Source organism: Trichomonas vaginalis, chromosome VI, assembly GCF_026262505.1.
Source record: "Trichomonas vaginalis G3 chromosome VI, whole genome shotgun sequence".
Taxonomy (NCBI): Eukaryota; Parabasalia; order Trichomonadida; family Trichomonadidae; genus Trichomonas; species Trichomonas vaginalis.
In genome coordinates, this window is record NC_067208.1 from 13,022,921 (window position 1) to 13,042,770 (window position 19,850).

The following is a 19,850-nucleotide window of genomic DNA, read 5'->3' on the forward strand; positions in this document are numbered from 1 at the left end:
AAAAATTTCTCATAACATAAACGTTCTCATTGCTTTATAACTCTCTTCCTTGGTTTCTTTTTAGTTGCTTTCTTCACGTCTGTCTCCAGCTTAACTGTCTTTCTTCTTCGTCCGTAATGATACCAGTTACTTCCACCAGTCAATGGGTCAAATGGTCTTTCGTAAGGGTTTCCATACATTCCATAGGGACCATACGGAAGAACTACTGGTGGAGAAGAAACATTTTCTTTAGTTCCATCGACTCTATTTAAATGCATTGTTTCACCTTTCATCTGGTCATTAAAGTCTTTTGCGTGTTTTGCAAACTCATCGTCCTTTCCTAAAGCATTTTCTGACTCAGTCGCAACCAAATTGGATGCTTTATTTATGAGTCCTATTTTATTTAATCTTAACTTCTTTGCAACCCAGCCTCCAATCTTCCCTTTATTTGCATCTAATGTCTTCGAAACCCTTCCTCCACTCATTTTATTTACTGCGTCCTAAGCTCCAAGTGCTTTTGCTCCAAATGCTAATGCTTTTGTTCCCATTGCGCCTAAAGCTGCCCAAGCTACCATTTACACCATATTAAAATCATCTCTCTTCAATATTATCTCATAAAAGTTCTCGTTACTGGAGAAAGTCAATGAAACATAAGCGTTCTCACGGGCTTCGCCCTCACCGCTTTGCGGTCTATCTAACTTCTTTCTTATCTCATCTATTCGCTTCAAAATGTCTGAACAATTGCTAACATCTTCTACAACAGTTATTTCATCATGAATGACCTTCAAGAACAAGCTCATTTAATATGCAATTAAAATCATTTCAATAATGAGTCCATCCTTTCCGTCTTTGGGTAGCACAACATCTTTCATTGAAGAAGGTTCAACAAGTCTTATATTAAACTTACTGACAAAGTTTGTTATACTATAATGCTTCGGCGGCGAATACATATAGTTTGAAAGACATAATATAGATTCTTCAGCAAATTCACTTATACTGGATTTTATAACAATGTTCTCACGAGACCAAATACCACCAATTGAAAAACTTGTAAGCAATCCTGCTGAACCTTCTACTGTAAACGTCGATGGTAACATTCCACGAAGGTCATCTATTGACATCGTTGAGTCACTGTATTTAAATATTTTCTTAAAACAATCGTCATTATCTAACCATGCAATAGCTTTGAAGTTTTCATTCGAATATACATCTGCTTCATTAAATGTAAATCCTGACTTCTTTGCAGAGATGACTTTAAAATCTATTGAGTTTGTTTCAAAATTATATGCTATGGTAACTTCTGAAGGTAATGGATGTCCTTCCGCAGTCAGTTGTTCTCTCACTACCGTTTGAAGCTTTGTATTAAAAACTTTCATGTCATCTCCTGTATCTAAGTTCACATACACAGCAACAGGAAAACTATCTTGCTTCTTTATTTCATCATTATACCTCAAAACATTAAAGTTCTTCAATAATATTGTTCTTCCTGCTGGAATACTTCGAACCTGTCTGATTTCAATAGCTTTCTCACCTCCTACATACTCTACCCAGTGTCTTGGATATTCATAAGTATACTGACTTTCTTGAATTTTGGTTGGTTTCATCATAACGTGTTCATAGTATATCTTTATACTCTTGTCAGTTAGACTCGGTGCTATGTTCTGAATATTTCTGACTTGCATTTTTAATGGAGATAAAATGAAGCATTTAATACATGACGTAGATGAAGACATGAATGAAACTACAGACAAACTTAACTCTTCTCTTATTCTTCCTTTCAGCAAAAATTATGAGTTCTGTTCAAATGGTGTGTATTTCTATTGTGGAAAGATGGGTTCAGGTAAGACATTTAACCTCATTCGTCATATACTCATAACAGAACGTTTAGGAAACGACTCTTACTATGACCAAATCATTATATCAGCAACTTCAGACTCTATGGATTCAACAGCGAAAACATTTATGTCAAAAGTTCAAGCCTCTGTCGTTAAAGTTCCAGACAGTGAACTCATTGAATTTCTTCAACGTTACATTCGACGTAAGAGGAAATATTATGCCATCGTAGAGTTCATACAGTCAGGAATGCAAAAGACTTCTGAGGAGATGGAAAGAATTATTGACAAACACCACTTACGTCAATACTCAGGAGTTTACGATATGAAACGACTTACAAACTACATTCTATCAAAACTTTCAAAATACCCCTTCAAAAAATATCCTTCAAATACTTTGTTAGTTTGCGACGACTTCGCCGGAAAAGGTTTAGTTTCAAAACCAGACTCACCATTAGCTAACATCATTACTAAAGTCAGACATTACCATTTAACTGTAGCAATACTTATGCAAACATGGAGGTTTTTAGCTTTAAACATAAAACGTCTCATAACTGACTTCGTTATCTTTCAAGGTTTCTCACGTTATGATATTGAACTCATTTGGAAACAGTCAGGTATAACATTACCTTTTGAAGAAATTTGGGAAGCATATAAGTCTCTCATCTCTCCTCGTTCATACCTTGAGATTCATATCATGACTAATACCATTAAAGTCAAAAATATTCCATGGGAACGACCAACATTGTTTTAAAGTTTAACCTTCAATTGACTGATGGTAAACAAATTCCATGCATCTCTGTCGCCATTTCTGTTAATATTTTTGCTGTCATTTATATCATCCACTTCCCCATCCGTTAACTTTTGAGGATATGTGTTAGAATAGCTGTTCTTAAATGAAGGCTTTTCACCTTTGAGAGCATAAACTCTATAACTTTCTGCATACTTTATGTTTGAACCTCCTGAGCCATCATTGACATAAATTTTTATAGGCTTCCACCCTTTGTTCATATTCCTGCTTCTTCCTTTTGCTCTTTTGTTCAGTAGTTCTACATCTTTATACACAGCTCCTGTCTCAGTGAATTCAACAATATTTTCATTCGTTAGCTTTACATTCAAACCCTTGTCGAGTATATTGTTCATTTCATACATATAAAAGGTTTTTATTCTATATGAAATGAGAAGCAAATCCATCTTAGCTGGTGCCGTTAATGTTCCAATTGAACCAACATCAAATGTTGACTCACGAACGACAAACAATATTGTCATAAAGAACTATAGTTCAGAGTGTTTGAAAGAAAAAGAACCAGAACTTAAGTCGGTGAATTTAAACACAGCTTCAAACACTAACGCTACATCAGATGTTAAGTTAGAGTATCCACCACTGGACCAAATTCTTTCAAGAGAAGCCAACGACAACCCTTACACAAATGTTCAAGCAAATCCTTCAGATAACGTAGACCATTACCTTCTTCAGTTATACCAAACTATCTTACTCAAAGACGATAAGAAGCTTTTGACAAATCTTATAAGCAAGAACCAAATAATTCTAACAAAGGAGGACCTTGAAAATGTTATCTCACGAATAACAGGGAAACAATGTGTCATTGACTATCTCGACCCTGAAATCGAATGCTGTGGTCAAACTCCACTATTCATGAAAATAGGTAACATCCGCATCATTGAAACACCAGGAACTACAGGAGTTGAGTTTAAGTATAAATATTCGAACGATATACAAAACTTCTACTTATATAACTTTGTTTGAAATATGTTTTAGTAAATTAAAGCAATTTGTAATATCTATCCAAAACTTCTTCAACAGTATCGAACTCATCTTCATAATGCAAACCTAATCTTATTGACTTGGTGCAGTTTTCACTAACACAATATTTTTCTGTTCTCTTGACTGACATAACTAACTCATTTGTTTCATCAAACAGCAACAACCAAAGTTCATGACCTAATACATAACATTCATACTTTATATTTTTAGCTCTGAGTTCTCTTGTAAGCTGTTGCATTTAATATTTTCTAAAAAGTCAACTTCAACAGTCATTCGCACTGGTGCCTTCAGTTCTACAGGCTCCTTGAAAGTCAACAAGTCTGAATTGCATGTCTTTCAAATTATGAGGACTAATGCGAACCCATTTACCTAAATGAGTTGCTATGACAGGAACGTTTGGAATGAACATTGAATTTACTTCATAACAGAAGGATTTATATTCTACTGAACCTTTACTATTAACTCCTGAAATGCCTGTGACATTAGCTATTTTAGACTCAATGTATAAACAATTACCATAACATACATATGGAACAGATTTCATCTCAATCGTTTTGTCAACACTTTTCAAAGGAAATGTCATATGGTATGCACCCAAAAGAAGTTGTACTCTATGACTCATTCTTGGTATCTTAAACTCCTTCGCATAACTGAACTTCAAAACTCCTGCAATAAGTTTAACATTCATTAAGTTTTCTTCGTTATCCTTGTTTATTGTAGTATTTATGAGAGCATTTAACACTCCAGCTAATGTTTCCATCTTATATTCTACATTATTGTGAAATCTTATTTCGTGCTTCTTTCCATCTATTTCAATCTCCATGAAATCTGTTTCATCTGTTATGACAAAAGCGATAGTATTGAAGTCAACAACTCTGAAGCAAGCGCCTCATTCTGAAGACCTAAGTTTGTTTGTAGCTTTACTGTCCCGTATTCGTTTGGGTCTGTACTTTGCAAATAGAACAACATTTTATTCTTATTAAAATATGACTATTGCTGCATATGCGTATGAAACAAATGAAGCAAGAAGAGCACATGAACTAGTAAACGAAAACTCAACTTTAACCATTGAAGGCAATGATTTAGTCATTGACGATGGAAAAACTAAAAAAGTCATTGATTTCGATACTTTTAACACTTATGACCCATTCATTACAATAAGTAAAGGTTCCTATCATAAATGATGGAACGGTGCAATATATAAATTCTACAGTAGATGCCTCATTAGTGAAAGTACTGAATGTTCTCATTGAATTGTTAAAGAGCTTTCGATTTGACGACAACATTAAATGCCTAAAGAATTTAGTCATGAATGAGAAACAAATTCTCGGCGTTGCTGGTAGCAGTAATGATGTACACCTTATGACATTAGAATATTATAACGAACATAAAGATGAACTGAAAGGAGAGAAGGGTGACACTGGACAAGGACCACAAGGAATACAAGGAATCAAGGAATCAAGGACCTCAAGGCGAAAACGGTTTGGATGGAAAGGATGGAAAGGATGGAAAAACTGCTAAATCATGGATATGGGACCTTATAAATACTGGTTTAACAGCTGCTTCATATGGAGTTCTTCAATACCAAATCGGAAAGATATGGGCAGTACTTGGTGAAGAAGCTTTAGATGACGTTAAAAATGCTTTGAACTTCATTTCAAATGGTTCGGATACTATTAAAACTTTATCTGGTTGGATGCAAGAAACAAGGAGTCAAATAGATACTGTAAGACGTATAGCAAACAATGCACGTACGGGATTGGATACTTTACGAGAAGCACAAAATACACTAAAGGAAGCAAATGATATTCTTGGCTCAGTATCAGACATGCATGAAGATTGGCTTAAAGGTATTGACAAATCTTTAAAAAATCACAGTCAGTCTATTGCTGACTACAAGAAAAGTATAGATTTTTTACATAGTGCTATGGACGTACATGATGGAAGCATAAGGAACTTACTTAATGCTAACAATAACTTACCAGGAACTATTAAAGCATTTATAAAGTCCTTTGTAAAACCTGGTGCTCTAACATTTAGGTCTTTGAGAGCAAGAGCATTGAAGTCAAGAGATGCAGAAACTCCAACAGAAACTACAGAAGGAACTGAAACAACAGAAACTCCAGAAGAACCACCAAAACCAACAGCTAATGAAATATTGTTCGAATATTTTCCAAGGTACTCTGTTCTCATTGCATACATTCAAGAAATACTTAAGAAAGCAGACTTGACTTTAGGAGATGATGAAAGTTCTGTATATCTTTCGTTCCAGTTTCAAATAGCAGAACTTTTGAGACAGATATGCTTAATGTATGACAACATCTCTGATTTCACAAGATATGATGACGACCATGACCCCGAACACGGTGAAGAAGAAGTTTTACAAACATCCATTAAGACAGGAAAGGTTTTAACTCAAAGTCTCATTATTGACACCAAAGATGGCGAAGTGGACGTTCTTCAAGAGCTGAAGAAAAATACTTCTTCGGGAGGTGGTGGTAGGCATGAACTTGAAATAAATGAGATAGAAGAGAAATTAGCCGAAAAAGCAGATAAAGAACATAAACACAATATCTCCGATATAAATGAACTTCAAGCTACATTAAATAGTAAAGCGGACAAAAATGAACTTGACGCAATGAAGAAAGTTTTGAAATCTCATAAACACAATATCTCCGATATAAATGAACTTCAAGCTACATTAAATAGTAAAGCGGACAAGAACCATGTTCATTATATAAGTTCAGATGAACAGATTATAACGGACTATCATGGATATTTAACACAGGATGAAGAAGTGAAGACGAAAAATGTTAATGAAAGAAGATATAAATTCATTCGTGCTAAAGGTTATGACATACACTGTACTGTACAGTATGACACAGGTATAGCACCACAAACATTTGGTTATAACGCTGAAATTTATGCTTCATACTTCTTTGTTAACGGTGTATTAGTTGAACCAAGATTTATGTTAAGAGTTAAGTCAAAAATAACTTTTGAAGATGCTATTAAAAGTAAAGCTGACAAAAATGAACTTGACGCAACGAACAAAGTTTTGAAATCTCATAAACACAATATCTCCGATATAAATGAACTTCAAACTTCTTTAGACAACAAAGCAGACAAAAACCATACACATGAATCCTTCACTACTGTTAGAGCGATGACATAATACTGAACTTTGACCTTGGTTCAAGTGCACCTTTAGAGAATCCAAGTACAAGCGTAAAAGATACTCTTAACAATTTAGATAACAGTTGCAGGAACATTGAAGGTCATGCCAGAAACTTTGAAGCACATGAACTACCAGCAATGTTAGATAAGAAAGCAGACAAAACTTATGTGGATGCAGAACTAACAAAGAAATTTTCGAAACCAGATACAATGACATTTACAACAGAAATTATAAATGGTGAACCAGCAACTCCATTTGAATTTGTTAGAGGTCTTCAACCAGATACTTTTGAATTTTTCTTGGATAATTCTATTGAACTAACATTACATTATAAAAGTGGAACAAATGCAACATTTCATCCGGGAGATACATTCCAAATGGTATTTAATGACATAAGTTCTTTAGAATATGTTTATAGAGTTATGAGCATATATGATTTAATATATCCTATAGGAGCTGTTTATACGTCTATGAATCCAATAAATCCAAACACTTTATTTGGTGGTAGATGGTATGAAATAGTTGACAGTTTTCCATTCTACACTAATACGCAGTCAATGAAGATGGGAGGTTCAAAGAAAATAGGTATTGAAAACCTTCCTTCACATATGCATAGGTTCAGTGGAAGAACATCTGTGGAAGGAAACCATTCACATTCAATAACAAAAAGAGGTTATATAAATCTTGCAGCGGGTTCGAATAGACAGGGAATGAACAGATATGATATCTCAGATGACCCAAAGATGTTAGCACAGGTATTTTCTGTGGAACTGCAGGAAATCATACACATGTTGTAGCTGGTATTACAGACCCAGCAGGTAATGGAAAAGATTATATGCCTCCTTATATAACAATGCACGCTTGGATACGAGTTGGTTAAACTCTTTAACTTTACATAAATGAGCTTGAAAGAAGTATTCGAACAACATCCATGGAGGTCATTTAAGAATTCAATGAAGCTGCAAAGAGTTGGGGATTTACTAACAGAGCTGAAGTGAAAAGGTTCTTTGACAAAAATGTTGTACATCAAACAAAAATAAACCCTTACGACTACTTTTTACCAATTTACTCCAACACTCCTGACGCATACCAATTTGACACTCTCATTCAAAGCAGAAAAGGAGGACATAAACCATTCCTCATCTTCATTAATGTTAACACTCGTAAAGCATATGCATATCCAATGAAAAATAAAGGAACTCGTGAAGTGTTAAGAGTTTTACAAAAGTTTGTAGCAGAACACAGCCCAAGTACTTTAACATCAGACCAAGACAGTGCATATCTCAGCAATGAAATCACAGATTTTCTCATTAAGCATAACATAACTCACTACACTACTGAAGACCATAACCATAACATACTCGGCATCATAAACCGCTTCATAAGAACGCTTAGAGATTTAAATCAAGAGCGAGACTTTACCGAAGAAACAATGAAACATTTTGTCGAAGTATATAATTCCTCAACACATTCTACAACAGGACATTACACCAAATTCAATGACACAACAACAAGAAAAAAGTATATACAAAAGAAACGAAGCCAAACACAAAATATCAGAAATTCAACACAATTTTACCCTCATTCCTGGTACAAAAGTTCGTGTAGTTCTTGACGACAACCGTTGACAAAGAAACGTTTAAGGTTAAGTAGAAACTATTATATCGTAGACTCTACGCAAGTAATGGATATCTTATAAAAGCTGCTGACGACTCTATTGCTTTTATCCTCGACATAAATTAGTCGAAAGTAGTAATGGCAAACTTGCTGAAACCATTGACAAGCAAAAGCGAGGAGTGGTTATTGAAATACTTGGCTATAACATAAACGATGACACTTATAAAGTAAGATATGAAGGAGGCGTTGAAGATGTTATACCATCTAAGAACTTGAGAGAGTCAAAGACACACATCTGGGACCATTAGAGCGGGAGTACTGGAAAGACAAAAAATATGCCAGAAAGAATAAGAAAATTCTTCTAAACTTTTTCATTAGATGTAAATCAGACAAAAATAATGTTTAGGTTGAAGAGGTGAGATTTCACCTCTTTTTTCACCTGTTTTTTCACCCTCGTGAATTTTCATGAATTTCCTTAAGATAGAAAAATAAAGTTAGTTTTATTTTTATTTATTTTTTTTTATTTTGTATGTAAGAACAGAAATGTCAATCGAAGCAAAAACATTCACTAACAAATATAATGGCGAAACATTCACAAAAGGCACTTATAACGGTATTGAAGTCTTACGTAGAGACAAGGATGGTTACATTAAATGCAACAAAGATGGCAAGAGAAGCAGGAAAGTTAAACCATTTAAACAGATTTCTCAATAGTACTAAAATGCAGGAAATTCTTGAGTTTTGGTTGAAAGAATACGGTGGAGCCAAAAGTGGCTCAACCTCAAAACAAGCATTTTATGAGCTTGCTAAGGGCGTTATAAATGAATTCAAAGGTATTTACATACATCCTGACCTCGTTCATTTTGTTGCTGAATGGTGCTCTGTAAAGTATGCATTTTATGTCAAAGATATTATGGACTCCATAGACAAGAAAGTTCATGAGAAATTAGATGAAGAAGAACTCGAAGATACAGTAGAGAATGCTAAACCTTTGTTTGAAGAAGAAGTTGAAAAAATGCGCGAAAAACAATTAGAACATGAACGTGAGATATGTTATGGTTATAGAGATTCCCCATATGAACTAGACCAATGGGAACGAGAAGATTTAAAGAGAGAATTTAGAGAATATGAACTCGCTAAGATAGCATTTGAAGCTGCAGAAAAGAAGTTAAAAGTTTGGGGTCCTTTTGTACAAAAATATTGTGAGTAAATGAACTCATTATTTTTGCTGAATTCAGCACAAAATTCTGAGTAAAATGACATATGGCACGTGTCAAACCGTTGAGTTTTCACAAATTTTAAAAATTGCTGCGGAAAGTTCGTCAAAAAAGTGAAGGTTCCCGACGGTTTCAAACCGCCATACTTTACATGAAGATAGTTTACAATGTCAACTAAATATCATGTACGATAGAAACGGTTATGTAAAGTTTACATTTTGTAAAGTTTTGTCCTGATTCAAGACAAGTCTTGTATTTTTTCAGAACAAGTCTTGTATTTTTTCAAGACAAATCTTGTCCTGATTCAGAACAAGACTTGCACTTTTTAGTCAGTTTTTCTTGTAAAGTTCTCAAATTTGAGAACAATTGTCCTGATTCAAGACAAGTCTTGTATTTTTTCAGAACAAGTCTTGTATTTTTTGAAAAAACCAGAATTTTCGAAAAAGTGACACCAACTATTAAAGTTATTTTATTACTAGATTTATTTACAAATTATAAGATAATATCATTAACCGAATATATTTTTAATATAAATAAAAAACTTTTTTTTATACAAAAAATTACAATCAATCGATAAATATTATAAAACATTTATTCCAAAAAGATTAAGTAATAGGTGGGATCCTGCATAAAATATAATTTTATGTCATAAAGTTTACAAATTTTAGATGGACCACAGTGAGAATGTGAGTGGTTAATTTAAAGGTGGTCTGATAAAGATATCGAAGCTTACTCAACACAGCATGAAGCAGTTTCTAATACACAATCTTACTAGTGGTGTTTCGGTCGCCAGCGCTCTCATAGGGGTGCTGATTTCAAAAACCACTACTTCAAATTATTCAACAATACTCAATGCAGCATGAAGCAGCTACTACTGCTGTATCTTACTGGTAGTGTTTTGGTCGTTGGCTCTTGCACAGTCTCTCAGATTTTCAATTTTTTTTTCAACACTATCTTGTTTCGCTCTCAGAAAGCTATCCTACAAAGACATCGAAGCTTACTCAACACAGCATGAAGCAGTTTCTAATACACAATCTTACTAGTTGTGTTTCGTCGCCAGCGCTCTCATAGGGTGCTGATTTCAAAAACCACTACTTCAAATTATTCAACAATACTCAATGCAGCATGAAGCAGCTACTACTGCTGTATCTTACTGGTAGTGTTTTGGTCGTTGGCTCTTGCACAGTCTCTCAGATTTTCAAAATTTTTTTTTCAACACTATCTTGTTTCGCTCTCAGAAAGCTATCCTACAAAGACATCGAAGCTTACTCAACACAGCATGAAGCAGTTTCTAATACACAATCTTACTAGTGGTGTTTCGGTCGCCAGCGCTCTCATAGGGGTGCTGATTTCAAAAACCACTACTTCAAATTATTCAACGATACTCAATGCAGCATGAAGCAGCTACTACTGCTGTATCTTACTGGTACTGTTCTTCGTTCTTACTATCAACTCTAAAACTAGTTTGATGTATTATTTATTCATATATAAATATATACATATATAAATATATACATATATAAATATATACATATATATATATACATATATAAATATATACATATATAAATATACATATATATAAATATATACATATATAAATATATACATATATAAATATATACATATATAAATATATACATATATAAATATATACATATATAAATATACATATATATAAATATACATATATATAAATATACATATATATAAATATACATATATATAAATATACATATATATAAATATACATATATATAAATATATAAATAACAAAATACAATCAAAAAATAGTGTTTGGAAATTTAAGGTTAAGTGTCACTTTTTCGTAAATTCTACCACACTCGTAAAGTTCTCAAATTTGAGAACAATTGTCCTGATTCAAGACAAGTCTTGTATTTTTTCAGAACAAGTCTTGTATTTTTTCAAGACAAATCTTGTCCTGATTCAAGACAAGTCTTGCACTTTTTCAGGAAATCATATCGTCCAACTTTACAAATGTCACTTTTTCAGCATGATTGCATTTTGGTCGGGGGACAACTTTCTCTCAATTTGTCACTTTTTCTATCGTCGTGTTTTGTCACTTTTCCTTCAGGGTGTGTGTCAGAAAATATCCAAAATCTTTATAGCCTCGTATCTCCTTCAATTCTTGACGGTTTGACATGTATGACACACCATTCAATTCAGAATTATCTGCTGAATCTTATGACCTTCATTTGTTCGTGACTTCTTTTCACATATGTAACCATGAATTTTTAACATTTCTTTATCACAGAAAATAAAGTTAGTTTTATTTTTATTTATTTTTTTATTTTGTATGTAAAGACAGTAATGTCAACATCAGAGAACACAACAACAGTTATAGTCCATGAAGCCATTAATGAAGAATACGAGTACATACAGTATAACAAACAGTTACGTCTCATTCGTTCAGTCAAAGATGACATGTACCAAATGCAAAGTATAATGAATGCTCTTCGTTCTACAAAGCAAGCATATCATTGGTTTGAAAACCAACAGACAAAAGAACTTTTAGAAGAATTTCCTCATATGATTGCTTCCCTCGGAAAACCGAGAGAAGAGATTCCGTACGAAAATCGCAAGAATTTGGCTCCTGGTTTGAAAGGTTATTATGTTCATAGACTTTTAGTAAACGCTGTAGCAATGTGGGCTTCACCTCGTTATGCTTGTTATATTTTCATGATGTTAGATGAACTATATAAAGCAGAACGTGGAGAGATGGAAAAGAAACTTCAAGCAAAAGATGAAGTCATTGAATCCAAAGACAAAAGCATACAGAAAAGAATACCGCGTTCAGTACCAAAAGGAAAGGAAAAGAGTTATAAGTATATGATATATACTGAAGAGTTGGAGAAAGAAGAAGACAGAGATATGGTTATGTTGCATTTAGTCAGAAGAAACAACAAAAGCTTTTATGACCTTGCTAAGATTTACAAATCTGACAGAAACTGGTTCTATCGTGAAAACTTACCAATTTCAATGACACTGAATGAGCAAATAAAGGAAATTGTCAAAAATACTCTTCCTCAAACACACTATGACATCAAAGGTTGCACAATACTTACATTCAAAGAAGACTTAACATTACTGAAGGAAAAAATAACAGAATATTTCGATAACTTCAAAGAGGAAGAATAAAAAAATCTAAGCTAATTTTATTTTTTTATAAAATTTTATCTCATATGAAAGAACATGAATTTAGAATATTCGGAACTCATGACAGAAGAAGAGAACGAACAACATGTAAAAGATTATGCAAAATTTCTGAAGACATACAAAGCATTTAAACAATATCTAAATGCTTCTAAAGATTATGCAAAATTTCTGAAGGTATATAAAGCTTATGAAAAAGCGTATGAAAAGTTTATACATTGGGGAATTGTTGTAAAATATCGATATGAAGACTAACCAAAAATATATTTTTGCTTAAATGACGTCAGGGTCAATTTCTTCAACCATTTCACTTCCTTCGTCAATGTCAATAGAAGCTTCTTCAACCTTTGGTAGGAGCTTCTGTATAACATCTTTGTTCGTTATTGTCTTCAGAGATGAAGGATAATATTTCACATTTGTTTCACCTTTCTTATATTCTTTCTGCTGCGATAAATCTAAAACAATACTGAAGAAGTCAATATTAGAGTTCTTTATAACAGTATAATGAGTATCTTTGACATTCACGAAGAAACTCTTTTGTTTCAAAACTACTGCTAACTCTTGTGAAGTATAACGTTTGCGGTCAATGACGATAGCTAATGGTCTGACATACTGACCAAACTTAGATTCTTTCACAAACTTCTTGTTAAAGATAACATTAACATTTGAAGCATTATTGAACTCATTCTTGATGGCAGTAGCGAGAGCATTGTATGAAAAGAACTTGCAATCTTGCATGTGTTTCATTAAAATAAAAATATTAAATTATTTTGAAAAATAACTTAAAAAAATCTAATCTAATTTTTTCAAAAAATATTTTTTTATTTCCTACTAAAGATGTATCGGAAGTTGTCTAAGTTAGAACACTCGGAAATAAAACAACTTCTTACAGAAGCTAATATAGATGTTGCAAAGCATTACGCAACAAACAAAAAAGCACTCGCTGACATCCTCAATGACTATAATGGTGCAATAAGTTATGATAGAATTCATGAGTTCATAAAGCCGCAACGCGGCGAGGACGAAGTCCATGCAATAGCATTTCCTTTAAATGACGTTGCTATTGACTTATATCATAGACGTTCAGTACCTCATGAAGTAAGAAGAGAAATGTTTGACATAACAAATGCAAACGTTGGTGAAACAAGAAGAAGAGACGACACACTGAAACAACAGAGAAGAGAGATGTTTAAGAGCGCTATAGAACAAGTTCGCAAAGCTAACGATGTCATTCGTTCCATTGACGACAAACCAAAAGAAGGTGAGAGATGGTTAAAGAAAGATGAAGAGAATAGGAAGAGGAATGAAGACAGGCAATAGACTCATTGACTTTAACATCGAAGCTTTAGATGAACCAAACAGAGACTACTTACACAAACATTTCGGTAAGGTTTTCATGAGACTCTTAGAGAAAATTAAAATAAAACTCACAACAGAGATGGATGGTATGTTATAAACTTGGTGGAAAGTATGAATGTTCTACGTTAAACCTCAATAATATTGGAACATTACTACATCAGCTCTTGAAGGAGAACTTTATATCAGAGATAGAAGCAAATGCTGCAGGTATTGTTGAAATGCACTATGACTTCTTCTTGACAAACATAAAGAATCTTACCGAAATAAAGATGTATGATTTAACAGAATATGAAGGCTTAACGATGTCAGATGTAAAGAAAGGCAAACCAAAAAAGAGACCATATAGAGATGAAAGCACACTGACAAATGACCAGAAAGCCATTTTGGAAGCTCTTAAGCAAACAGGAAACCCAGCACTTATAGAAAGCTTTGGAAAGATAATGGTGTGAAAAGAAGTTTTATAAGAAGAGAAGCGGTCAGTTCTGGAAGTATCTTTGCACATTACCTATAAATCTTGAACGCTACCAAATTTTCAATGAATTGAACAAAAGAACTGCAACACTTATGACAGAAGACAATTGTTTCGTTTATGCTTGCATTCAGGCTGGAGTAGATGGAAAGACTATTGACCACATGAGAGAAGTCATTCGTGTTAGAGACTTTCCTCAAAGTAAAGTACAAGAAATTTCTGACGCAACAGGTATAGCATTTAATGTTACCATTGGTTATTTCAATGACTCAAGACATAATGAAATAAAGAGATATATACCAAAAGAATGTGAAACTGTTAGAACTATTGACTTACTTCTTGTTGAAGACCACTACATGCTAAACGAAAGATTACCAATGACAACATATTTCATTCGCAACTATATAGAAATTCTCAAAGCTTGTGGTGGAATGAACATTGAGAAACAAATGAAGATTTATACAAAGAGAGAAGATAAATATGTAGTTCGTTATGATAGAACAACACCGTTATGGGATGTTATGAAAACATTGTGGGAGTGCAAATATTTCGAACCTATTTCTTATGGAGAACTTTTCACATATACTACTGACTTATATAAACAGAACATTGCACCATTTAAAGATTTGACATATGCTCCAAAGTATTGTGTACAACTGAAGAAGAAAGCCGAGTCAAAAGAAGTAAATAAAAATAAGTGCAAGTTCATTCCTGAGCACGTTTTCTTTGCTGACTTTGAGTGTAGTACAGACGGCTTTCATAAAGCTTTTAACATATGTTACGACAGTGAAGATGGTTCAGTGAGTGAAAGCATTTGGGGTCAGAACTGTGCAACAGAATTTTTGGAGCGACTTCCTGACAAGAGTTTAATATATTTCCATAACCTCAGTTATGATATAAACTTCATCTTAAGACACATGACAGAAGTGAAAGGAACTCCCATCATTAAAGGTTCACGAACAATGCAAATAACTGGCTTATATAAAGGAAGGGCAATTATTATAAAAGACTCTTACAGTGTTATAAATAAGAAGCTTAAACTATTTCCTGCTATGTTTAACTTACAAACAGGACCGAAAGAAGTATTTCCATATAACTACTACAGCAGTGTTTTGTTAGCAAATGACAACAGAACTGGTGTCATTTCTGAAGCATGTAAGTTTATCCGGGATGCAGATACATTCATGAAAAACATAGATTCCATCAAAGGTTGCAGAATAGATGAGAACCACTTCGACTTAGAAAAGTATAGCACATTTTATTGCAAACAAGATGTAAGAATTTTAAGAGAAGGTTTTGTTAAGTTCCGCAATGACATATTGAAAGAATTTGATTTAAACGTTTATGACTACGTTAGTATTTGTTCAATTGCTAACAAATTATTTGAGAACAGAGTGTACTTCCCGAATGGAAATTTATATGACCTCTCAAATAAACCAAGAGAATTTATTTCGAGATGCATTCAAGGTGGAAGATGTATGTTGTCAGATAACATTAAACAAAAGAGTAAAGAGAAACTCATTGCTGATTTCGACGCTGTTTCATTATATCCATCAGCTATAGCAAGACTTTATACTTTAGAAGGTATTCCAAAGGTTATGAAGAAAGAAATGTTAAGCACAGAGTATCTCATGAGACATTTATTCGATGACGACCAAAAGGAACCCATTGGTGAAAAGTTTATGTCTGGCTTCTTTGTTCTCATTAAGATAACAGAGATTGGAATACATAGACACTTTCCTTTAATAGTTTGTGACCCTGAACTAAATCCAGAACTTAACGTTCCCAGAAGTTCAAACACTTGCTGTTTAATGTATGTTGACCATATAACATTACAAGACCTCATAAAATATCAAGGTGTCAAATGTGAAGTGTTGCAAGGATACTATTACGATGGAAACAGAGATATTAGAATAAGAGATGAAGTAAAGAAGTTGTTTGAGTTAAGGTTAAAGTATAAGAAAGAAGGAAATCCTTTGCAAGAAAATATAAAGCTCATTCTGAACAGTATTTATGGCAAAACTATTCTATCTCCTATTGAGTCAAAAATAACCATAGTAGATGACAAAGATGCTATAAGATATGCCATCAGAAACTACAACCATATAGTGAAGTTCGAAGGTTTGGATGGTTCAGATAAAACTATTTTCAAGCTAACGAAAAGCATTTGCAGACACTTTAACTTCTGTCCACTTGGTGTTAACATTCTGTCTATGTCGAAGAGAATAATGTGTGAAGTATTCTGTACTGCTGAGGACTTAGGAATGGACATCTTTTATAGCGATACGGACAGTATGCATCTCTACAATGAAGATATCCCTCGTTTAGCTGAAGAGTTTGAGAAACGTTATGGAAGAGTTCTCATTGGTAAAAACCTTGGTCAATTTCATAGCGACTTTGCAGAAATCACACCTGGAAAACAAAGTTTAGCATACAAGTCAATATTTTGTGGAAAGAAGACTTACATAGACTTACTCACGAACGATTTAAATGAAGTTGCATTTCACTGCAGAATGAAAGGCGTGAAGCAAGATGTTATTGCTTTAACCGCTAATGAAATGTTTCCTGACTCTGTTCAGTGTTTCTATGATGAAGATAAAGGTTTAATGGTTCCGCAAGGAAAATTTGACAAAGACTCTGAGTTCAGTGTTATGAAGTTATATAAAGCACTTTATGACGGTCAAGAGATTGCATTCGACTTATGTAAGTCGTGTCAACCTTGCTTTGAAGAGAAGTTTAACTTCTCAATAACGACTAAAACAAGCTTTATTCGTAAGTTGAAGTTCTGAGGTCATTTATTTTTGTCAGCAATGAGGTCATTCGTGATAAAAATAAGCCGCTAGCGGCAAGGGCAAAGCCCATGAGGTCATTTACAATACTGCAATGGTAGAGTTTAAGAGTTGTGCTTCAATGTAGAGACAGTCCTTATGGTCTGGAGGTAAGAACACTGGGCAGTTATGGTCATGAGTGGAGAACATGTCTATCCAAAACTCACGATTGAAGCCAGTTAATTTATAGTATTTAGGATTTGGCAGTGGTGTAGTTCTTGTATGACCAATGAACTCATTTTCAACTCCCTTACTTAAGTTTGAATATAATATAGCTTGCTTTCTATCCCAAATGCCAGGTGTTACAATCTTTGAAAATTCATTTTTCCTCGGAAGCATTGCATCATAATTGAAAACATTCTTGAAATCATCACTTGGTTCAGAGATTTGAAATCTTATACGTAATGGATTTTCTTTCTCTTTAGCGACTTCATTGAATGGTGAGAATACAATAAACTGACAGTCATGTGTTCCATCTTCATTTTCATTAAATTCATAATGAAAGTCTATAAGTTGTGGCTGACTACCTTCTTCTTTCAGTTGTGCAAGAAACTCACGTAAAGGCTGTAAAGTTTGTACTTCAATGTTGAACTTTTTCTCGAACATCTCATTAAATGAAATCATACATAGTTGCAATGTTGTATCGTCTTTAAAGTATTTGTATATGTGAATGTTTTGGGCGCTTAAAGACTGTTCGTCATTTTCTATCTCGACTTGAAGTATAAAGTTAACCTTTCTGAAAGCACGTGTTATATACATAGATGTTATTGCCAATGTACTTCTCTTCATTTATGTTCACAATCCAGTCTGTTGGAAACTTAAACGTTACTCTGTTCCCCTTTATTTTGACGTCAGGGTTTCACTACTGAACGCAACAGATAAAGGTATTTGTCTATACATTTAATTCGGATAAAAATAAACCATTTACTCTTTCTTTTGCTTCAGCTTTCTTTAGCTTTTGCTTCAGCTTCTTCTCTAGCTTTCTTCGCCAGCAAACGTGGGTTCTTTTGTCTTCCAGCAGCTAATGCAGCAAGTTGTTTTTCACTAAGTTTTCTCTTTGGTCTCTCTGGCTTTTGTTCTTGTTTTTGTTCCTTCAGTTCGGATAAAATTTGCTCACGAATTTCTTTCTTCAATGCTTCAACATCTATGACCCTTGGGTCTTGTCCGTAGGCTTGTCTGAGTCATTTGACTGCAGATAAAAAACAAAATTAAAACTTTAACCGATGTAAAATGAGCTTGTCAAAATCAGAGCGAGAGTCTATTATATTAAATGACGCAAGAGGAATACAACATCCTTTCTATTATGTAAGTCAGAGTAAAGATGGTAAAATATACGTAAGAAAAAGAAAGGTTCCATTAGCGAATGCAGAAAGCGACAACATTAAGGTGTATGGCAAGGGTGAAGTCCACGAAGTCCATATTAAGCCTTCTATTCAAACTGAAAAGTCAATAGAACCAGAGAAAAAAGAAGCCAGAGTTCTTTCAATAACGAACCAAGAGCTTATTGCAAAGTTCGTGAATTTCATTGAAAACAAACCGAGTCAAAGAACCCTGACCCGCCAGTGAAAGAAGTTGAGACAAAAGAGAATGTACAGTTCATTGAAAATGTCAAGAAACAACTTCCACCACGAATACCAAGAAGAAGAGTGAGAATAATGAAGTAAATAGATATTTTTATCTGAAGTAAATACATGCAGAACGAAACAGTTAAACGAATTTACTCCAGCAGAGCATATTCATCAGATTCGCTCATATTTCGATATCATAGACAATGCAGTTCAAATTGGTGACACTAATAGAAAATATTCTGACGCAAAGATTCCATCACAACCTGGAACTGCTAAAGATAACACATGGGTAACATTCAATCTCTCACCTCCTGGTGAAAATATGTTGGACCTTTACAATACATTCATTACGTATAAAATGGAAGGTCAATTTATTGTAGATAAAGAAATTGGTTCAGGTTCCAATAAAACAAACCCACCAGGATTTTGGATTGGTTTCGATGACGCTTTCTATGCAGTTGCTGGATATCAAATCCTTGCAAATGGTCGTATCGTATATTCTCAAGACAACGCAAGAGAAGAAGCATATATAACTTCAAACTCACAAACTACCGAACAATAAAGAAAGTAGATGTTTTCTCAAAGACTCGACATGAAGATGTATGGAGTCATTCGGGAACATGCAGAACAGGACAAATTGTTAGTGGTCCAATTACAGCAGGAAAATCATTTGATTTTAAGCTTCGTTTAAAATTCCTGTTAGAAAGTTTTTCCATTAGAAGCTATTCGATTTATTCCAGCTTTTGCAGGAAACATTCAGCTTAAAGTAAAGTTCAGTAGCGACGCCTTACAATGCACATCTATATCTGTAAATGATATCATTGCTTTCAATCCAACTCTTAA

At 33.8% G+C, this 19,850-nt stretch overlaps 10 protein-coding genes and 2 pseudogenes across 12 annotated transcripts, besides 1 other annotated feature; 8 read left to right on the forward strand and 4 right to left on the reverse strand.

The window, feature by feature from the left end:
- Positions 1-19,850: part of a mobile genetic element that runs on past both edges of the window.
- TVAGG3_0856280 (protein of unknown function, DUF4107 family) lies at positions 27-464 on the reverse strand (the record flags this gene model as incomplete). The annotated part of the gene is made up of 1 exon (XM_001292542.2): positions 27-464. One exon carries the CDS (start codon positions 462-464, stop codon positions 27-29), a length of 438 nt encoding a protein of 145 aa, XP_001292543.2.
- On the reverse strand, positions 780-1,661 carry TVAGG3_0856290 (uncharacterized protein; the record flags this gene model as incomplete). The annotated part of the gene is made up of 1 exon (XM_051249523.1): positions 780-1,661. One exon carries the CDS (start codon positions 1,659-1,661, stop codon positions 780-782), a length of 882 nt encoding a protein of 293 aa, XP_051084998.1.
- Positions 1,810-2,565, forward strand: TVAGG3_0856300 (protein of unknown function, DUF4106 family; the record flags this gene model as incomplete). The annotated part of the gene is made up of 1 exon (XM_051249524.1): positions 1,810-2,565. One exon carries the CDS (start codon positions 1,810-1,812, stop codon positions 2,563-2,565), a length of 756 nt encoding a protein of 251 aa, XP_051084999.1.
- On the forward strand, positions 2,989-3,287 carry TVAGG3_0856310 (uncharacterized protein; the record flags this gene model as incomplete). Its single annotated transcript, XM_051249525.1, has 1 exon — positions 2,989-3,287. A coding segment is annotated over one exon (299 nt), but the record flags the coding sequence as incomplete, so codon positions are not given.
- Positions 6,941-7,655, forward strand: TVAGG3_0856320 (annotated as a pseudogene). Its single transcript has one exon. A coding segment is annotated over exon 1 (715 nt).
- TVAGG3_0856330 lies at positions 7,675-8,282 on the forward strand (annotated as a pseudogene). The gene has a single exon. A coding segment is annotated over exon 1 (608 nt).
- On the forward strand, positions 9,306-9,602 carry TVAGG3_0856340 (uncharacterized protein; the record flags this gene model as incomplete). The annotated part of the gene is made up of 1 exon (XM_001291513.1): positions 9,306-9,602. The coding sequence occupies one exon, from the start codon at positions 9,306-9,308 to the stop codon at positions 9,600-9,602; it is 297 nt and encodes a 98-aa protein (XP_001291514.1).
- Positions 12,160-12,768, forward strand: TVAGG3_0856350 (KilA, N-terminal/APSES-type HTH, DNA-binding family; the record flags this gene model as incomplete). Its single annotated transcript, XM_051249526.1, has 1 exon — positions 12,160-12,768. One exon carries the CDS (start codon positions 12,160-12,162, stop codon positions 12,766-12,768), a length of 609 nt encoding a protein of 202 aa, XP_051085001.1.
- On the reverse strand, positions 13,057-13,530 carry TVAGG3_0856360 (uncharacterized protein; the record flags this gene model as incomplete). The annotated part of the gene is made up of 1 exon (XM_051249527.1): positions 13,057-13,530. The coding sequence occupies one exon, from the start codon at positions 13,528-13,530 to the stop codon at positions 13,057-13,059; it is 474 nt and encodes a 157-aa protein (XP_051085002.1).
- TVAGG3_0856370 (organellar and viral DNA polymerase type B) lies at positions 14,707-15,693 on the forward strand (the record flags this gene model as incomplete). The annotated part of the gene is made up of 1 exon (XM_051249528.1): positions 14,707-15,693. A coding segment is annotated over one exon (987 nt), but the record flags the coding sequence as incomplete, so codon positions are not given.
- Positions 16,825-17,400, forward strand: TVAGG3_0856380 (organellar and viral DNA polymerase type B; the record flags this gene model as incomplete). The annotated part of the gene is made up of 1 exon (XM_051249529.1): positions 16,825-17,400. One exon carries the CDS (start codon positions 16,825-16,827, stop codon positions 17,398-17,400), a length of 576 nt encoding a protein of 191 aa, XP_051085004.1.
- TVAGG3_0856390 (uncharacterized protein) lies at positions 17,482-18,228 on the reverse strand (the record flags this gene model as incomplete). The annotated part of the gene is made up of 1 exon (XM_051249530.1): positions 17,482-18,228. One exon carries the CDS (start codon positions 18,226-18,228, stop codon positions 17,482-17,484), a length of 747 nt encoding a protein of 248 aa, XP_051085005.1.